The 12846-nt window shown below is 49.2% G+C and overlaps 1 protein-coding gene across 4 annotated transcripts in view; it reads right to left on the reverse strand.

Annotated features, from left to right (window-relative positions):
* Positions 1-11111: 11111 nt before the first annotated feature.
* STK33 (serine/threonine kinase 33) overlaps positions 11112-12846 on the reverse strand; it is a 170701-nt gene continuing 168966 nt past the window's right edge. For all 4 annotated transcript variants that reach the window (XM_032641445.1, XM_032641447.1, XM_032641444.1 and 1 more), the window contains one exon: positions 11112-11925. In XM_032641445.1, the coding sequence (XP_032497336.1) occupies positions 11707-11925 (219 nt within the window). In that variant the 3' untranslated portion in view covers positions 11112-11706. The remainder of the gene's footprint in view (positions 11926-12846) is intronic.

A 12846-nucleotide genomic window follows, 5' to 3' on the forward strand; every position in this document is an offset into this window, starting at 1 on the left:
TCAATATATGAATTGGGAGGGGGGATACAATTCAGTCCATAACAGGGATGTTGACGCAGAGGTCACGTTACAAATGGAGGGTTTCGACCATCTCGTGCTCCTCTCACTTCCTTTCTCAGAGCGATGGGCGCGCCTCCCCGACCTCGTATCTCCCTCAACACTTCCCCCTGATTCAGGCCTGTCGCTCTCTTCTTCTAGTCAAGGACCCACCAAGCAGTGTTTTGCAAACAAGTGGAGGACTTTCAGTGAATAACATCTTCCCCATCACGTAGCCTAAATGAAATTTCTTAGTGTGTTTCCAGAGTCTGTGAAAGATCCTGATGCCCAGCCCCCCTGAGAGTCCACGGCACCTGAGTGCACTTGCAGGGTCCAAGCTTTCCTGAGTGGTTGTGGTTTTAATTAGCTACAGGCTACTCTTAATTTAGCTTCATCATTATCCATTCAGTTGCTTGTTGGTTAACCCTGCAATGTGTAGGGATACATAGTTGCAAAAACAGGGTTCCCGGCATAAAACTTCCCACTGCCGAGGGCTGGAGGTGGGCATTCACGTTGGTGCAAACATGGAACATTTCCATCCTGTTCCTACCTTGGAGGTACATGTTACTCACCATCCCTCCCCACATTGCTGCACAGAAAGAAACTCATTACTGGTAATGAAACCCTAGAATCTGTATTAGTTGAATAACTAGCAGTGCACCATCAAGGTAAGAATAATAGAACTACTGCATGATTTTCAAGTTCACAGAGAATTGTTTTATAATCTGTTTAAGCTTATATTCATTAATAGTAAATATGCAGTTCATACATGCTGCCAGCAGCCAGTTGTCTGCAACTTACTTACTTGAGAATTCTCTTTGCCTAGAAAATGGAAGCAGGTGGGTGAGCCTTGGGGGGAAATTCAGCTTGGAGAACACAGTCCACTGCCTGGGCACTCGGGCCACTGAAATTTCCAGACTTCCATCAGGACACGTGCACCCCCTTGCTTCCTTCCCGAGCCAGCCACCCAAAAAAGTGTCCAGAGAGGCCCCAGGGGGATGAGCAGGGTCAGTGCTGTGGTTCCAGCCCAGGCATCACTGAGTGATACCCAGCTGGGGCAGGGCTCTTGGGAACGGGAGTCTCGGGCACCTGGGTCCTGGGCAGGTGGGGCAGACAGTGAATGTGAGCCATCTGTGTCTAAGCCTGTCATGTGAGCAGCTCAAACCCGTTCCCCGAGGCAGTGAGGGTCAGAGATCGCACACGAGTGTGTGTGTTTGTGGGGTGTTATGTAAAACCCTTAGCCCGGGCCAGGAGAAGGCAGGAAGTTGAGGCACAGTTGGGAGCTCCTTCCTCCCACCTGGGTGCTTACGTCATCAGCTGGGATCTCTGCAAGTGGACGAGGTCTGCCCTAACGCCTTGTCTGGCAGCCTTGCTTTTCATCTCTTTTAAATGAGCCACATCACGTCTTCTGGCTGCCACACACTGGCTCCTACAGTCCTTGACGTTCCCAACACTCTGCCCGGGTAGGAAAGGCCCCTCCGTGGCAGAATCTGAAGCTGTTCTGCTAGCGTCTGTTCTCTCCTCCTTGGTGTCCCATATCCCTCGGAAGGTGGTCCATTCATCAAAATCAGTGACCTGACTGTGCCCTTTCACACCCTGTAAAATCCTCCATTTTCCTTTAAACATGTCAAAGCCAAAGCAAAACCTGGAAGGTAGAAATGGTGTCCTCGTTAACCCAGAATGACCAATAACTACCCCACAGCCCTCGATTGATGCAGTTGTCCTGCTGCCAAGGTGGGAGCACTGCAGGCCCCTCAATCTGCACAAATCCTCTCTAAAAAACATTCAATCTCATTTTAAATCTCTTAACCCCCAAAGGCGGTGATGGGGACCCGTGCATGATTGATAAAGGGTATTCCAAGAAACCCAGGTCAGCTGAGGGTCTCCTGCTGGCCCCGCCCCCTGAGGGTTAGGCTCCTGCTGCAGCCTCGTAGGGAAGGAGGAGGGAAGCTGCTGGCTGAGGAGATGCTGGAGCCTCTGCCTGCTCTGCCTGCCCTGGATCTGGAAGGTTCGTCCCATGGGAGACATCCTGAATATAGAGTTCTGAGAGACCACCCAGCTCCCAGCTCCCACTTCCAACTGGGACACCTGCCTGGCTTCTAATCCAGTGGCCGCCAAGCAGCCAGAGCAGCCCTTTCACTGAGCCTTGCTGTACGGAGAGGGGCTGGACCACATCCTACCCTTTTCACCCCAAAGATGCCTTTTATTATTTCTTTTATGGACTCTGTGTTTTGAAAGATTTTGTCACCCAAAAACTTCAGGTATGAGTGTGGCCAGAGCCGTTCATCACAGACAGAGATGCTCTCTCCATGACGTTCCTTGACATTTGAAAATAGCCTGCAAATCCCATTACCTGCTTTGGGGCCCAGATAGGAAGCGGAGCTGTTGTGTGTCAGGATTACCTGGGGCGCCCTGAGGCCTGGGAGCGGGGAAGGCCTGAGAGGTCTCTGAGGGCCCTCCCACCGCGTCCCTCTGTGCACAGTGACCCTCCTCCCACAAACTCCACCCCCTCCCCGCCCAGCAGCTCACATCCCACATCCCAGGCACCTCAGCACTCATCACCACCCACATCCACCATCATACAGGCTGAGTCCGCAGCAGGGGCTATATAAGGAGGTGCCCAGGCTGCTCCGTCCCACCATGTCTTGGTGGGACACCTGCGATTTGGGCCTGGCTCTCATCACTTTGGACACATAGCATCTTGCTGGGCCGCTGCTGCCACAGGCCCTGGCTCCCCAGGAGCTGCACAGAAGCTGGGGAAGCAAAAGCCCTGGAGAGAAAAGTGAGGGGCAAGGGCCTCAGAAGTTATGCCCTGGTTTCGAGGGTCACGTCTGAGCCTCTGCTTCAGGCAAAGAGCAGCACGTGAACAAGAACACACGTGAGCAGCCCCAGGAATTTTCACGGAGGTCTGGGGAGGCAATCCTCGGACAAAGACTCAGATTCCTGCTGGTACCAGGGGGGACGGCTCAGAGTCATTTTTTTTTTTTTTAGAGTCATTTAATTTAGGCATAGATGTTCCTGCGTCCCTGTGGCCAGGGAGGGTTGGGGACATTCGGTTATGCAGACACAGAGGACGCCCTGTGCTGGTCCTGTTGGGAGGGCCCGGGACAGGTCCCGTCTGAGGCTGCAAGCCTCTCCTGCCCCACAGTGCCACCCAGTAGTAGGAAGCCACTAATGCATCCTCGGGCAAGCAGCCTTATGATTCAGTTTGCGCCTTCTCCCCTCTCCGTGTAACTCAGTGGGTAAATAGACACTTGAGGAAAGTGAGGCTGTCTTCCCGGCTAATCTCAGGGCTCCGTGCTGCAGACTCAACTCAGGTGCGCTCTCTGTCGCCCCCTGCTGGCAGCCCGCTGGGAAGGGGCTCTTTCGTGGTCACCGACAGTCTGCCACAAGGACATCGATAGGAAAATAAAATGCTTCAGGGACACATCGTCATTAAAGCCTGTCCTAGTAAACTCAAACCAGACTGCCCACAAATCCTTGCTAATAGGAACATGACGGGCCCCAGGGATGGGGGCCCCGTGTCCAGAGGACTGGGGGTGGCAGCCACACTTGGAGGCCTGGGTTCATTTTGGATGGGCCAGAATGAAGGGCCAAGACACATGTCATCTGAGGAGGAGTCCAAGAGAAGTGGAGACATTTAGACTAGAGAAGGCTCACAGGGCTATGGGGATAACTTCAATTCCTAAGGGGCCGTTACGTGGCAGAAGGAACAGACTTTAAATAGTTCCCAGGGGGCAACTAAGGAGCAGGTGTCAGTTAATATGAAGACTCTTCTAGCACTTGTGTGTTTCCACGGTGGAATTCATCTGCCTTGAGACATAGGGGGCCTGTCCATCCCAGGGGCCGTGTCCCCTGAGGCTGCAGGTTGGGATCCCTCCCCTGGGGGAGAGTTGGGCAGAATAAATAGTGCAGATAGTCCATGATTCTGCGAATTTGGGCTTCAGGAAAGTATCTGGTCCATCGTCTTCTCATTTACTGCTGATGGGAGGCTATCGAATGATGATTTAGCTATTGAGGGTGTTACCTATCACTATCCAGATTCGCTTAATCAAGCTATAAGGAGGTGTGGCCACATCCCCTAGGGATACTTCTCCAAATGGCATTCATATCATCCCATTCCATTCTCATCCTTGTTCTTGCCAAAGCACAGTCACTGCCCAGTTCCTGAGTGAGGGACACAGGCTGCTGGGTAACCAAGATGGTGTCTTGATGCCTGGGTCTCCCTTGGGCCCTGGGTTCTGTGACCCCTGCCCAGTGTCCAGAAGCCCTTGTGCAAAAACTCACGATTAACTCTGGGTCTCTCTTCACATGCTTTCTCTCCTCTAGGCCACTTTCGCCTCTCTCCATCCACCTTGATCCACTCCAGACTTTGTCCATCTCAAGCAGCCATCTCCACTTCAAGGTCTGATGGCATCTCAGCTTAGCCCTCTTCGGTCCACTGCCACCCCTGACTCGGTCCTCCTCAGTGAGGGAAACCACCATCAGTCTGGTTACTGAAGCCAGAAGTCACTCTTGACCCCCTGCCCCCTTTTCTTCACCCTTCACATCTACTCATCATTTGATCCCATCAATTCTATCTCCAAAACCTATTTCATATCCACCTACTTCTCTCCATCTTCTCTGCCACCATCTTACTCCATGTCCTCTAACCAATCTCCCACCTCTGGCTCCACTTGCGTCGTTTGTTACAGAGAAGGCACAGAGATCCTTGGATCAGATGCCACTCCCCAGCTGAAAACTTGTTGATGGTTTTCTGCTGTGTCGAGAATAAACCGGTTCCTGCCTGTGGCCCCGGAAGTCGTGCAGCACCTGGCCTCTGCCCCTCCCTCACCCGTGTTGTTCTGGCCTTTGGACCAAGTCCTGGAACCCAACAAGCTCTTCCCCCTTTCCTTCTGCCTAAAGCATTCTTCCCTTTAGCCTTCAAGCATCCTCAGAATTGCTCTCACATAAGGTTTCTGTTCTGTTATTCTCTATTACATTACTCTTTCCTTTACTGCTCTAATCACAATACACAGCTATTCTACTATTTGTATAGGTCTCCATCATCTTTCCCTCCCTCTTCCAAGACTGCAAGCTCGTTAAGGGCAATGACCTTGACAGTCTTTTCCATCATTTTCTGTCCAGTGCCTGTCACAGTGCCCGGCCCATAGTAGATGGTCAATAAACACTTCTTGGATGAAGGACTGAGTCTCTCAATCCAATTCTACTGAGTTCTTCGTGCTGGTGCTGCAGAGCGTGGTGCTGGTCAACATGGAGGAAAAAGGAGACGTGGGCAGTGCTCAGACTGCTCTTCCCCTCCAGGCAAGCAGAGTGTACTGCGGGCAAGACATCCCTGCTGAGATTGAATACGGGGGTGGGGGACCCGACAACGGTTCGTGGTCAGGGACTGTGTTAAAAAAAGAGTCAGCTGAAAGTTGCTATAAAATTCAAGTGGCTGAACGACTAAGTTCTCTACCGATGGGAGGAAGGATGTCAAGCTACAACCAGGTAACTGCTTCTGGAGGGAAAACAACTCTTGTAAAAAATTACCCATTTCAATGGGCTTTGGGATCTTTTCCATTAGAAGCCCTTTCTATCAAAGTTCCAGAACAGCAATGAGGATCTTGTGTAAGAACTCCCTCTCTCCTCCGGGGACCAGCGCCGGCAGCAGACTCAGAGATGGGCGGCGGCTGGCAGGTGGCACCACCCTTAGCTGCTGGGCTTCATTCCAGAGCAGATGTTTGCCTCATCCTGTACCACAGAAGGGGTCCGAGGCTTCAGAAACAGTCTGTGCTCCCTGAAGCAGGGAGCTGTCCGCATGACGAGGAAAATCATCACTCCACCTAGCATTATCTTAAAGTGGTAAGTGATGGCAAATGCTAGAGATACTGGAGAAGGGCGAGGTGGAGAAATGGTCCAGCAGCTGACTTGTGAACTCCATATTTTCACAGCTTCACACACTACCTGATGAAGAAATATGGGAAATCAAAACATTTATAGTGATTCTTAACCCCCACTGCCCTGCGATGGGAATTACAGCACTTGGCGCCTGGTAAGCATCAATCTCTCATGTTCGCACAGACAGGGCGGCTTGCGTGAATTCCTGAGGAGGCAATGGAGCCCCTTTTCTTTCTTCTGTCAAAGACATATTCAAAGGCTTCTAAAGACTGCTCCTGACAATGACCTGTTAGAGCATTTAGAACTTATTTGTATTATGCAAAGTCCTGCAGAGTGCAGCTCTCCCTGGGTGTGGCTGGGTCTTACTCAAATTTATTAGCATGCAAAATAATCCTACTCTGTTCCGAAACCTCAAGGCCCAAACTTCACAAAATTACCTCGATTTTTGCTGGAAGACAGAATGTTCAGGAACCACTTGGCCTTTTGGAACTCTGAGATTGAACTTTACAGCAGTCTCAGGCCTGAACTACAAATGCCTGGAGACACACTTGAGCCTGCTGCCTACGTTCAAATCTTGGTTCTGCTACTTCTTAGCTGTGTGACCTTGGACAAATTTCTCAACCTCTCTGTGCCTTAATTTATTCCTCTTTAGAGACTGTTATAAGGATCAGAAGAATACGTGTAAAGGGCTCAGGATGGTGTCTGGCATATGGCAAGTGCTCTGTAGATGTTGCTGCTATTATTACATTATGACCCTGAAGAGGGGCTTTAGTTAAGAGACAGTGATTGCTTCCACTAATACAGCTCAAAGTCCAGCTAACAAGGGGACTCTGATCTCTAGTAAACTCAGTGTGAACCAGTGCCTGGACCAGGAAATACTGGCTGCTGCCTTGCCCCTGGTCAGACTGGAAATGCTGACTCCTGGGACGGTACAGTTGCCCTGGGGACGGAGACAGCTTTCTGTGCTGATGAGAAGAGTCTCTCCCAAACAACAGGGTGATGTCAGGATCTTGTCTGCAGACCCCGCCGTGGGTGAGAGGGTCAAAGCTGTCTCAGTCCCCCAAGGGCAGGGAGATTTATGTAACCTCTGTATCAATGCCAAGGATATGTCTGGTCTGGAGATGCTGCAAAGTCCACTTAGGAGAAGTTCATACTGGGGGGAGGGGTCCGCACTGCATCTGCGGGTCTGTCCTCTGTGCCAGGCCAGGAACCACTGCATGTTTTGCGGAGAAGGTCCTCTGAGGTCTTCACCTTGAGTTCACTGGGTCCCTCAAAGATGTCTGGGGTGGCAGCAGGCAACCAAGAGGGGAAGGCTCTAAGAGAGCCAGTGGTGACACTGCCATAGCCCTATTAATCTTCCCAGTGTTCCACTGCCTCCCGTGTGTTGCTGCCTGAAGTGAGGCCACTGGGGCAGTGGTGGGAATCCGCATGGCTCCGGCTGAGGGCTGCTCCGGATAATTCAGGGAACAGAGAGAGCTGATTATACCAGCAACTGAGGAAGGCAGCCACAAAAAAGCAAGACAGACACTGCTTATGGTCTTCCTTTGAAGAACAAAAGCAAAGAAAATTGGCTCACCCATGAGAGAATGAAGTGATAACCATGTACTGGGCAGAAGTCACAAGCCTGAGCTGCTCACACAGCAAAGTACAGGATCCTGAAGAATAAAAGCGGACTATGTGAGACCTCTGAATAGCGAAAATTTTTGCTTTAAAATGCTTTGTAAAGTGACGTCAGCACTTGTAGAGAAGAAACAAATGCACAGCCCAGGGAGACGTCTTGTCTTCAGGCTGCCTGTGCTTGCCCTGGAAGCCTCTGCTGAGCCCTGAGTCCACAGCCAGGAGACGGCGAGGGTAGCTCCCGTCCCAGCCTGTAGGTCCTCTTGGCTGTTACAAGTCAAGTGTGGCTTTCTTTTAGGCTCCCAGAGGCCACGGTTGGAATTTAAGACCTAAATTTCAGCCTTCTGGGTCCACACAATCTCAGATCCACCTGGGCAATGCTAGATTTATCTCACTGGGTCTAGGTTCCAAGCTCAGGAATATCTCCCCTGTCACTCCCTCGCTCAAGCCCCAGTGACCACCCAAGGGCATCAGTTTGTTTCAGGAAGAACCCATTTATGCTCTTTGCTCTTCACTTTACTGTCATTTGGTAGGAGATTGGCAACCATAGACAAAGCTGCCCCAGGTCAAAACAATGCAGAACTGACAAGGGTCTCGATCACCTTGGGTGTCAGGAGGAGACAGATGGTACTCACTCAAACGGGGTAGTTGAGAATCTAACAAAGAGGCTACTTGTAAAGGTACCAGAGAGTTTAGGGAAACCCATGAAGGAAGACACAGTCCCCAGGGCAATAGCCCTGGTCTTAGCCTGAAGGGGTGGGGAACATAGCTGTGAGGGAGCGCTGCCGGCAGGAGCTGAGGTCTATAGAAAGAGAATGCAGTGACTTCCCAGTGGCCCAGCACTGGGGGAATCAAGGCCTAGACCTCTCCCCTCCCTGAGTGCCTGTTGGTGTCCCCCACTGACAGAAGCCCAGCGAAGCCAGAGGGCAAAGGAGCCTGTTAATTCACTTCCTGAAAGATCACTTCTCTGAGTGGAGAGGGCAGAGCAGGGCAGAGTGGTTCTGGAGGGGCAGATGGAAAATATCCAGCCCAGGGTCATTTCCCAGAGGCCACAGCTTCTTGGTCTCCAGCCAAGTGCAGCCATTATGGAACACAACTTCCCTGGCCAATTTCAAAGCTCTGCTTACTGCTGGGAATGCATGTTTGAACAAAGCCTTTATTCTCTATTCCAACAGCAGGGCTGGAATTTAAAAAGCTTCATTTTCAAGACTGGCTGCTTTCAATCTTTCTAACCTGGAACTTACATTTTGGAGTCAAATAGAATTATTTAAACAAAGCATTTCAGTGATAAGCACAAAGTGTTTTGAATTTTTTCTCCTTTCCCTCCCTACGCCATGTAACATTCCTACTCAAAATGTCAGGACTATTCTGTGGCCACCTCTTACAACTGGCCTCTCAGCTTCCATTTCCCCAGGTCTTTGTTCTTCAGCCTGTGTCCTCACCCAGGTGTGCTGCTGTCCAGGCCACGAGAGGCCAGTCCTAATGCAGACTGGCCTAGGACAGGGACCTCTCTAATTACCCCAGGAGCACTTTCGTCCTCTGACTCCTGCTTCCGGGTTTGGCAGAACCATGTGTTGTTATCCAACCAGTCTTCCTTATTAATTACACTTTGTTCTCTTTTTGCTCCCCTGACCCCAACCCATTTTCCTGTCTTCTGTGATTTAAGTCCGTCTCTGCCATCCTCTTGTTCTCCTCGGCTGAACTTCTCCCCAGCCCCCGGCCGGCATTTATCTTTTATCATATTCCTACTGCCTTGACCTGTCTGTTACTCAAGTCAGAGTGTTGATTGGCATTTGCATTCCTTGGAAATGACACCTGCTCTGCACTGTCCTGGGCAGACTGTGTCCCTGTGGGTCATAACGAAGCCCAGCCCTCCATGCCGTGGTGCACAGGTGGTGTCAGAGTGATTATCAGTGCCTTGGAGTGGGTCTAGCAGTCACTGAAAACACATCTGAAACAGAAGAGTAACTATTTTCACAGCCATGAAAGTAAATGGAGAAATCAAGGCCACAGATCCCCAGATAGTAAAGAGGTACACAGTTGGAAAACAAAGCTCAGATATGGCCTGGCCCAAGTGTGTTCCATACAAATAAATAACAAATAGAAATAATACGAAAATTCTCTTTAGAAAGAGTGAGCTAAGTCCCGGTCAAAATGATTCTATGTAAATCAAGTGAAGGTCTGCACAGAGGACAGCTAATAGAATGCATTTTCTGGTAGATGGACAGCTGGCCTGGCCTGGTGCTGGGGTGGGAAAAGGTACAGATGTACTAAAAGCTTATAAAATGACTTCACCTTTCACTTAGTTCTGGACCTTTGCTCAAGTTTACTGAGCAGAATCACTAATTTAAGACTGAAGAGGATGGTACAGATGAACCGGTTTGCAAGGCAGAAATAGACACAGATGTAGAGAACAAATGTCTGGACACCAAGGGGGGAAAGTGGGGGGTGTGATGAACTGGGAGATGGGGATTGACATATACACTCTAATAAGTGTAAAAGAGATAACTAATGAGAACCTGCTGTATAGCACAGGGAACTCTTCTTCGCTGTACAGTAGAAACTAACACAACACTGTAAAACAACTATACCCCAAATAAAAAAAACAAAAAGACTGAAGAGAAATGTGGATAGAAATTTGGATACTATTCAATTTAACAAGAGTTCTCCAGTACATGATAGAGAAGAAGGTATCACCATGAAAGTAAGAGCAGTTTTGAACACAGGAACTACCCCATTTTCGGGCCCAGGGGAAGGACAGAATCCAAGCCACTGTCTCGGTTGGCTTTTCTGCCGGGAGACCAGTCACCTCACCTCTGCCTCTGGGAGCACCTCTGGGCAACGTAAATCTCCACTCAGCTGAGGCTGGCTTCTCTGTAGGTGAACAGAATACGCTCCTCAAAGATGGCTCACTAATCCCGGAGAGATGGTTTACGGGCTCCTGGCAGGATTGGGAGTAATAGTCAGGAAGGAGAAAGACCCTGAAGAAGCTTCAACTCCAGTTTTAAAGTAAAGCTGGCAGATGCCCCCGGGGAAGCACCTTGAAGGCACTGAGAAAATACTGGCCAAACTACTCAGCCAGGGGCAACATACGTCAGTGTTATCGCTGACCCATTTGGAGGCTGGACGGTGTCTTCCAAATTTATCACTAGAAGCACATCTACTGCCTTCAGCCATTGAGGGGATTTATGTGCAACTAGTACCTGCTCAGCTGGCCAGGTGTGGGGCATTTTGGAGGCTTAAGTGACAATCCCACGAGGAGCTGGAATGAACCTAGGTTACTTACTTTATAAAGGCAAAAGCAGATGCAAATTGCTTCCTCAGAGTTTGTCTGTGAGGCCAAGGGAAGCATCTCTTCACCCAGTGTGACCTAGAATGACAAAACTATTTGTCCAGCTGCAAAGGAGAGACCTATAATACCAAGAGGAATGATGTACCTTCCCCTGTGTCCAGCCTCATGACCATCCCCAAAGATGTGTGCCTACCTTTGCAGCAGCAGGCCAAGCTCAAAATTTGCTTTTTAGGGCGTAGAGGACCTGATTATAGTCACCTCTTGTTCACGTAAAAATTAACGTGCATGGGTGACATCTGGTTTTTTATTGATTCGATCGATACGTTGGGAATTTAGCAGCGTGTTAATGGCAAACAGTTACAAAATCTATTTTTCTACATTTAAAATAAGATGTCTTAAACAATCTAGAGCAACCTAAAATCACAAGAACACACGTGAATGGCTGAAGCACTTCTGCTGTTACGCTTATAGACAAGTTTATTAGTCATTTCCTAACAAATCTTCTAGTGCAAAGTGCACATAATCATTTGGAACCTCCATTGAGGTTCTGGCTCTCAGTTTCCCCTACAAATAATTGTGCCTAAATGTTAGAATCTGAAGTACAACTGGACAAGTGTGCCCACAGCCTTGCTTTGAGGGCATCCGCTCCTCTGAACAACTCTCGAAAACGCCTTGAGTTGATTTCAGCTGCACAAGCCATCAAGCCTGTTGCTGGCTGTCCTTTAACCCCACTTTGGAGTTGACTGCTTCAATTTTAAAACTGGTGCAAACCCTTGGCAGGGCTCAGAGCGGCTGAAACGCTGAAACCCCGGCATACTATTGTCCTTTTCCCCTCCTAAACCCTCATTGCACTAGAAAGAGCAGCTCTGTTTCTGTACTGTTCAGCGTTGTTTGAGTTTCTTTTTGGTTCTAGGCAGGGCAATGGATTTAGCAGTGCCTTTGGGTGCTGTTCCTTGCCCTGAAGTCGTGGGGGGTTTCTCTATTTCCCCCTTGAGTTCAACTGAAGGGAGTCTGCTAGATATGTAACTTGAGTAACTCATGTCCAAGTCATCCATGTTTTCCTTCTTACTGGGCACAGAAGTATTTTCATAAGCAGTGGGCTAGAAAAAAAAAAAAAAAAGGCCTGGATTAATTTTGCAGACACAAAGCAATCTACATCAATTCAAAGAAGCAAGGCGCTACCAAGTTGTCTAGGGTGTGCAAGTTGGAGCTCTATTCGGATGTGAGATGTAAACTAATCACACTGTGAAACTGTTATTGAATGCCGAAGAAAGCTCCTTTAGCATCTTCAAGAAAACGGAATTGTTTAGTGTCTGGGGTAGAGCAAACTACAGGCACAACTTCAAATCCACTGCCCTGCAAAATGAAAGTAAATACCTGGTACCATTCACACAGGCAAGTCCATCTGGACACAGTTGTAATCATTCACCTTTCCGGGTTTCTAGATGAGCTTCGACACGTGTATGGATTCCCTGACAAGCACATCATGATTATTCTTTCTAACCTGGGTATAAAGTTGCTGCATGTGGCCCACTCCTCACATGCTCACCATTCTCTGCATCGATTCCAGGGACTGGCTTCTAACCCCAGTCACACCACTTGGGCAGGTCTGAAGACCTTTTGTAGTCTTGATGCCTCACTGTTAAATGAGGAAAATGGTACTTGCACATTTACTACATGGGTTTATTATGAGAATGAACTAAGGTGGTGGCCACGAAAGTACTCTGTGAGCTTTAAAGCACGAAGCAAGTAGAAGGAATTTTAACAGGCAATTGTGTTTTCTCAGGTCACTGCACCCCACAGTGGAGGAAACGGTCTCTAATCCTGCTGTTGTGAGGGAAGCAGAGTCCATTTTGACCTTAGACCCATTTTAGAAATGCTCACTTCCCATTAAATGAAGCTGGGCATAGAGTTCTAAAACAGCAGAGAACGTCTCAGGAGACCGGCACAAGCAGGATGGGGGATGAGACACGGAGCTATAGATGCAGCCAGTTCTCATTTACACAGAATGAGCTGGGAAA

This window comes from Phocoena sinus, chromosome 8, assembly GCF_008692025.1.
Source record: "Phocoena sinus isolate mPhoSin1 chromosome 8, mPhoSin1.pri, whole genome shotgun sequence".
In the NCBI taxonomy this organism is placed as follows: Eukaryota; Metazoa; Chordata; class Mammalia; order Artiodactyla; family Phocoenidae; genus Phocoena; species Phocoena sinus.